Below are 7994 nucleotides of genomic sequence, written 5' to 3'. Positions count from 1 at the left end.
CATTGTCCCCAGACCTCCCCCCCACTCCCCCTTTTTTTACGAAATAAAGTAACAGTCCCATCTACTTATTTAAAAACCAACTGTTCAATATCATTTCTCTATCTATTCTCTATATTAAGACAGATCTGATGATATAAGAACATATGTAGCAGGGTAATCAATTCCTTATTGTTCATCACAAGATATAAATTCCTCAACAAAGCTAACTACTCTACCTATTTTTGTTATATTGTTGAGCAAATTGAAGGCACTGCATTTCCAGACAAACATTTAGTTATATCTTGGCTATGTTGTTGTTATTCTTTTTATCATCTCGCTGTTTTTCAAGCTACTTGCAACTAGTGACTTCACAAAGCGGCTCTATTATGTTTTAGCTATTTCATTTATTTTTTGTTGAATTATTTCATACAACCATTTAATTGTATATCCAAGTTTCTCTATCTTCTAAACTATTTTCAATAATTTCAAGTTTGTCTTTTTTTATTTTGAAACCTATTCTGAATCAAATTACAGTATAGCTATAGCTTCGGTGCTTTATAGCTTTATTTTAATTTATTAAGGGAAATTTTAAGCTATTAATTTATCTATCTATCTATTTTATAGCCTCCCTATTTTATATCCTTTTTGTTTCTGTTAAAATGAACCTTTTCAATAACCTCAAGTGTATATTAAACATTTTTTGGTAAATGATTGGAGAAAGAAAAAGAAATTCCATTTGCTCTTGGTAATGCTCTTTTTCCATTTGCTCTTCAATTCCACTCAGCTTTCAACTCTATAAAGCTCTCAGTGCCAAAGAGGCAAAACAGGAAGGTGGACATGAGTGACACCACTTCCCATAAGCTTTTCTGTATTTTTAACTGTTTGCTTCCCAACTCAGGGCAGCAATAACAAATGACGGTATATTATAAACCATCCAAAGTTTGACTTGAAAATTTGGTATATTTATGTCACGCTGCTCAGCCAGTCTGTTTTAGCCAGGGCAGTGAAAACAGTTGTCCTGTGTATCCTGTGGAAGCCCGTGTGGGGGTACCGTCATGTTTAGAGGTGCAGGAAGTGACAATGTGCAGCAACCCCCAGAGAAAGTGTTTGCCACACATCCTCTGGCCATTCAAATTTGCAGGAAGTAGAGAATGCAGTAAGGCCTTTAGGTTTTATCACATTTATCTCCTTTAGTGCAGGAAGAACCCAATCCTAATGTGTGGTGAAACCACAGTTCTTTCTGGGTCCATTAAAAAAGCTGCACAAAATACTGTAATATCCATTAATTCTATGTCTATTTGGAATAATTTGTCTAATGGAAAATTTTAGTCTGCTGAACAAAATGCCTGTGATTAAAAAAAAATAAAATAAAGTGGAATAACTGTAAACTGACTGTTTCATCCTTAGTTAAAGGAAGAACACGTGATTCACCACACGTGGCTATTTATTATTTCAGGTAACAAAAATCAACTGTTCTCTATTGTGTAATACTAATTATAAAAAAGGAGAAATATATGTTTATAAATGTTATTTATGTTGAGGATTAAGCCTCATATGTAAAGATGCTCTCCTGTCTGTGCAGCTGGCACGGACAGCACCAACCTCACCCTGCTGGTGGGCTTCCTCAGTTTGGTAACCGTCCAGTCCAACAACTGTCTGTCTAGCACAGAGAAGCTTACATTCACCGTTTGACCACAATTCATACCATAGCATCTGGGCACGGAGCTGGGCCTGGCTGCTGGAGTGGATGTTCTTTATCGCTGTAGCCAGTCCAACTGCTGTCTCTGTCCCTCCCTTCTGCAGGCAGCTCCCAGCTACTGGCGACAGATAAGCACAAGGGCCCACAGCAGTGCGGGGTTTTAAGGACAGCAGCTCTGTAGTTTAGCAACAGTGTGGAGAAATACAGAGCTTATTACTTGAAACAAAAATGTGGGTTTCTTTTTTTTTTGTTATGTTATAGGATGTCATCCTGGCTTTTACATTTTATTAAGCAGTGTAAAAAACAAACAAAACAAAAACTAAATACCATTTGAATAAGCATTCAATAAAATTAAAGTTTAAAAACAACAAAATGTGTACGTTGTTAAACTAAATAGTGCAGTTGCGGCAGGTTTACCTCAGGATCACAGACCATTTATATGTGACGAACTGTATCAGATACAGTATCAGAGAGAGCGTTGATGCACTGGTGGACTGTGTTACGCAACAATGATTTCTCACTAGTCCTAAGCTCATTTGATTATGTTCATCACAGTGAGAAGGTGGTTTATAATACAATACTGCCTACAGCTCAAAGGGTATGCAAATGTAGTGGTGGTGTCAGCCTTTGGCCAGTATACATTTGTTGAAGTTCTGCTTTCTGTAAAAGTATCAGTGTTATTTTTGACGAGTACAAATACAGTATGTAGTACACATGTGGTATTTCAGAGGCTGTCTCCTTTGAACAAATCTAATCCTTGAAATATTGTGACTTGACTTTACTTTCCATCATACACGCCTTCATGTTACAGTCATGTACTGTGGCCTTGATCTCAAACACTGAATGATAATGTAATAATCGTGATTATAGGTTGAGTTATGTTCCAGAATACCGCTCAAACGACCTGTTTAATTGTATGTCAACTCCTTCAATCTTCTGTCTGGTCGACACTGTGGTGAAGACAGGCGTGTAATGAGCTCATTAGTCTCAGTCACGACCCACGACCCACGACCCAGCTGCAATAATGGCTCACAGAGGAGAACGGAGCAAAGCTGTCGCTTTAAGACCCATTTCCCCCCATTGTCAAACAGTCGTGAGCAGGAAGAGGGAAACGAAAGCACAGACACCGCGAGGGGCCCGACGTATTTAAACCAAACACACTGCTGCTGCTGGTACACAGATAACGGCGGGTTGGAACGTCTGCAGCAGGATCGAGCCCAGAGGAGACATACAGCCGACCCAGAGAGACCCAGAGGTCCGGGAAGATCCACACATGTGACTGCGTCTGATCGGAACAACCATGGTTTGATTCATGAAGTCGCCGCAAGGAGAAAGAATACATCTAAAAACCAGCAAGTGTCACCTCTGAAATTATGACAGTATCCTCCATCATCCTCATCTCAGGTTCATGGTCTGCGGGCATTTCCAACGCAGCTGTCCGCCGGTATATTTGACACAGGCAGCCCAAATAGCAGTGAGAGAGCGGTGTTAGTGGCAGCAGGTGCAGGTGCAGAGGTTCGGCTCCCGTTTGCCGGTAGGCTGCTTCACCGGTGACCGCAGAGCAGGCTGCTGATCCCGAGCCCGAACGTCGGATGGCAGGAATGGCTTCTACTATAGAGAGGAAGACCCTGGAAACCAATGAGTAAGTATCCGAGGAATTCTTGAATATTCTTTTAAAAAACTATAAAGATGACTGCAAAGCCGTTTACTGTCCCACATAATAATAATATAATAATAATAATAATAATAAACATCATTATTATTATCATTATTAAAATTAAAACTATAGCTAAGTAAAATAATTTTGTACTAAACCACTCCAAAAATAACAATGATTGTTGGCAACTTTACATTTTTAAACTGTGCTAAAGCACCGTTAAAGTTGCACCAGCAGATTTCCATAAAACAAATATTTAAATATTTAAAATTCTTTTCAGTCTTTTTCGAGTTTAGAAAAAAATATTTAGTCATCAGTCTGGTTTCTTCCCTCGATCTTTATTTTCTTCTTTTTAATTTCTATTGCAAGTGAACAGGACGCCCTCTATAGGAAATAGAATAAACAATACGAAAAATGAATCCAGTAGGTGCAGGTATTCAACTCACAAGAATCAGAACTGTGTGTAAACCCCAGACAAAACTAATAGCAGGGTTAGCCTAGCCTGGCCTTGGTGAAGACTGACTCTTACTCAGTTAATCTATGTAAATACATTTTTTTTAAAAAATGTGTAAAAGCTCTTCAGGAGATCTACTGTTTTTTTTTTCTTTTTGTCTTTGCAGCAGAGTATTTGATCCTCTAACCACCTGTATTTCTCCTGTAGGGAGCCGGTGGATGAGGTCCTCCAGATGCCCCCCTCTTTGCTGACATGTGGTGGGTGTCAGCAGAGCATCGGTGACCGGTTCTTCCTGAAAGCCATAGAGCAGTACTGGCACGAAGACTGTCTGAGCTGTGACCTGTGTGGCTGCCGGCTGGGGGAGGTGGGCCGTCGACTCTACTACAAGCTGGGCAGAAAACTATGTCGACGAGACTACCTCAGGTTAGACGTTTTACTACGTACTTTGTGTATTGGAAGACACGGGACATACAGTACTGTGTGTCAGGTGTCTTTGGCATAGGCTAAGGCATTGGTTCCCAAAGTAGGGGCACACACCCTTACGGGGCAGGGAGCTATTGCAAGAGGGACAGCGAGGCAAATTGATTTCAATTTCACCATTTTCTTTATCTGTGCCACAGTAGGAAACTCGTACTGACTTGTCAGTTGTTGATATTGCTGCCCAGACTGACCATGTGACCTTCTCTCGTTTGTTCAGGCTCTTTGGTCAGGATGGTCTCTGTGCTTCCTGTGAGAAAAGAATTCGAGCCTTTGAGATGACAATGCGAGTTCGGGACAAGGTTTATCACCTGGAGTGCTTCAAGTGTGCCGCCTGCCAGAAACACTTCTGTGTGGGTGACCGATATCTGCTTATCAACTCAGACATTGTGTGTGAACAGGACATTTTTGAGTGGACCAAACTCAACAATAACATGGTCTAGGAAAATCCTGGGTCTAATCAGTGGATTTGAAGGAAATTAACCTTCAACTTCTCTATAGGCTTTAGCAGCTTAGCCAGGCGTCTGACCTTCATGTGGATGCATTCACCCTGCTGGAGACTGAATGAATTGCACTTGCAACACCAGACAATGTGGGGTTTTCAAATCATGCAATAACACCTTTGTTATAGATACTGGAGTTTTTAGCAGTAACAAAATAAACCATGAAGTCATCATGAATTTATAACCAGCTGTTCAGTCCTGTTGTTCTGATTATTTTATTTATACTGTTCAGTCCTGTTGTTCTGATTATTTTAAATTAACTATTTCTATGCAATTAAAGATTTTTTATATGTATTGTCAATAGATATGCCCACCAACATTTTTTACTAATGATTGACAACACCTGTCTGCCTGTTGGTGGTAATCAAGTTTTAAGAAAACTGTTAAACTTATAAAAATATGTTAAACAATGGAGTAGTGCTTAGTATTATCATCCTAAAGAATCAATGTCAACCATAACTGCTGTTCAAATTCCAGTTTATTAAAAGGCCCTTTAATGTTGAGCTTCCATTTCTTACCTTTTCTCTATGAAACAAAGTAAGTTTCTTTACATTCATTTACACCACTGTAGTAGACTGGTGACCTGAATGAATTAAAAAACCTAAAGGACTTGTCACAGACCTGAGAAATAAAGAATTTCCCCCTTTTTTCTCTGAATGAACTAAAATATCTGTGTTGTTTCTCTGTACTCTTGAATCAGCACTCTTGACTCTGTACAGTATTAGCTTTTTAAAAATATACTAAGATTTTTTTAAAAAGCTAATTAAAAGTGAAGGGAAGAAAGAGATGTGGATGAAGTAATTGTATGTTCATTTATAGATATTCCTGTATATATATCATATCCCTGTTGGTAAATAACTTTATTTTAAAATCTAAAACATTAGGAAACCTATGTAAATAATTTGTAATTTTTAAAAAGTTTTCACTCAATAAGGGATGAGTTTGGACAATGAAAGACCCCACACTGACTCCTTTAAACAGATTATGGTGTATATTGTGTATAAATATTGTCAATTGTAGATATTTGTTCTCCTATAAATGTTAAACTTAAACAAACATCTGCATACAATTCCTAAATACCCACATTCCCAAAGTGGGGGGTAGGTCAAACTACCTATTGTGGAGCAGGAGGGGCTGGATAAGGCAAATAATAAAACAAATAATGATTTTTTTATTTGTGATACTGGTTTGGAATACTATTTATATTGTTAGTTCAGAATTACACTTTTGTAGGAATGATAGAGTTTTTCTAAAACTACCAATACTAATATTGACGACTACCTAGGTACAAAGACGGTGCCATGAGCAGACAGACAGTTCAGGTAATAACCGGCTAATCAGACTGTATCAGTAGGCATTATATGAGTTCCAGATCATCATGTATCACTATCTAAAAATAATTAAAAATATATATATACTTGAGGATTTAAAAAAGAACTGACAAAAGGAACCTGTTGAAAAGCTCAATCCAGAAAAATATTACTCACTGTCATAATCAGTCAACTTAGACACATCTCTATTTTTAGCCGGCAGCACCCTCTACTGGTATAAAGTCAGACCTCCTCATAGAATCCATCCTTCCACATTTGGGGTCACCAGCATCTCAGTTCATCACTCCATCAGAGCCACACCTCTCGTGTGTTCCTTGACAAATATTGTTCTCACTGAACCCTTTTTAAGAGTTGTGAACGGAGCTGGAGAGAATCCCAGCAGCCTTTAGTCAAAGGCAGGGTACGTCTTGAACAAAATGCCAGTCCATGTCAGGGCCACCTATAGAAACTAACAACCATTCACACTAACATTTGTACCTATGGCCAATCTAGAGAGTCCAGTTACCACAATCCTGCATGTTTTTGGAAAAAGGAGAAATCACAAAGACAAGATGGGAAACATGCAAGCTCCGCCCACAGAGACAGAACATTTGTTACCACTGGGGATCCAGCTGCTGATCTTCTTGCTGTAAGGCAAGAGCTCCAAACACTCCCTTTGTGATTTTTAAGAACAGTAATTAATACAATATTGTATGTTTAGGAAGGTTGAGTCCAGCACAACGTAAGTGTTTCTTTAACTTTGTCTCTAACTTCCTGTAGGCAGTTCACTGGGTTTAATGAAAATGCAGACTGAGGGGAGTCCAGGTCTCATCTCATGACATTTGCACACAACACACTGGCCTGTAGAGACACCGGTTTCAGCCAAGTGTTCCATAGGTCTGCTCTCCTCTGTTGCCTTGCAGGCTGAGTTTTGCCAGAGCACTGGCCTGACTAAAACAGCAGCCTCAGAGAAGCTGAATAAAGCCCTGTGCTTCTTGTGTCATCCCTACCAGCTGTACACAAGGCCGGGAGTGTAGTGTTGTGTTTGTGTGCCGAGTGAGGCCTGTTTCATCTCCAGTGCCCATGTCAGAGAAGTCCCGAACGGATAAAAACATCCAGCTGTGTGCATGGAAACCAAGGAGACTTTTTAAGGATAAAACCGCAACAGGCTGCAGCTTGTTTTTATCAAACAGATCGCCCCACTAAAACAACCACCACACAGGAATCCAGTTCTGGTGTTGTGCGCAAGACGAACAGCAGGTGGCGTTTCTGTACAAGCTAAAAGGTAGTGTCTGGCAAGTAGTGTGTGTAAACTCTGTGTTATACCATTAGGGCAACATTTTGTTTCAGATTGACTGATGTGAGGACATCATGACTTTTATGATAATATTTCAGCCAATGAGACAAGGAATGTAATTTTAAAAGGGTAATCCATTACTTTAGGGTAAGTGTCGTTGTAAAAGTTGATAATAATCGTAAGGCTTTAGTTAAGATGGTAAGGATTAGGGTACAGACATGCTTTATATTCAGGAGTGGCCCTACAAATGCAGTGAGGCAAGCGTGTGTGTGAAAAGTGACAGGTACCATAAGTAGACGTGTTTTTCTAGAAATGTCCGTTTCAGAAAAGATTAATCATAGGTGAATTGAAGGGCTCCAAGCTTTATTCAAAACAGTCCAGACACGACAGTGAGAGTTCAACGGCACCAAGGAAGATGTGGTTAGACCATTATCTGCAGCACCACTGCAATTAATCATAGTGTGGCCTGTCAATGTCAAACCCATTGGGGCAAAATGAGTCAAGTACTATTGATCAAGCCCGCCTTGGGTTTCCCTTGCACTCAGACTTTATCAGATGCAGCTAATTGGGAACATATTTAGTCTGTGGTCCTGAGAAATGTGTCTGTCAGAAGTCACA

The 7994-nt window shown here is 39.6% G+C and overlaps 2 protein-coding genes across 5 annotated transcripts in view; one reads left to right on the top strand and one right to left on the bottom strand.

Annotated features, from left to right (window-relative positions):
• Positions 1-2229, bottom strand: part of caprin1b (cell cycle associated protein 1b) — a 12375-nt gene extending 10146 nt beyond the window's left edge. For 2 of the 3 annotated variants that reach the window (XM_025056478.1, XM_017033017.2), the window contains exons 1-2: positions 2096-2229; positions 1685-1853 (exon numbers count right to left, since the gene is read on the bottom strand). In XM_025056478.1, coding sequence (XP_024912246.1) covers positions 1685-1853; positions 2096-2214 — 288 coding nt within the window. In that variant the 5' untranslated portion in view covers positions 2215-2229. The remainder of the gene's footprint in view (positions 1-1684; positions 1854-2095) is intronic. The other variant, XM_017033016.2, reaches the window with a different exon arrangement.
• A 417-nt stretch (positions 2230-2646) lies between these two features.
• Positions 2647-4956, top strand: lmo2 (LIM domain only 2 (rhombotin-like 1)). Of its 2 annotated transcripts, XM_025056479.1 has the most exons (4): positions 2647-2981; positions 3083-3320; positions 3997-4212; positions 4487-4956. In XM_025056479.1, the coding sequence occupies exons 2-4, from the start codon at positions 3271-3273 to the stop codon at positions 4707-4709; spliced, it is 489 nt and encodes a 162-aa protein (XP_024912247.1). In that variant the 5' UTR covers positions 2647-2981; positions 3083-3270; the 3' UTR covers positions 4710-4956. The 2 variants fall into 2 exon arrangements, with proteins under 2 accessions (XP_024912247.1, XP_008310653.1); XM_008312431.3 differs by having other exon boundaries at positions 2647-3320.
• The last annotated feature ends 3038 nt before the right edge of the window (positions 4957-7994 follow it).

This window comes from Cynoglossus semilaevis, chromosome 6 (assembly GCF_000523025.1).
Source record: "Cynoglossus semilaevis isolate Cse_v1.0 chromosome 6, Cse_v1.0, whole genome shotgun sequence".
Lineage (NCBI taxonomy): Eukaryota > Metazoa > Chordata > Actinopteri > Pleuronectiformes > Cynoglossidae > Cynoglossus > Cynoglossus semilaevis.
Note: the sequence above shows the minus strand (reverse complement) of the source record. Positions and strands in the feature narration are given on the sequence as shown.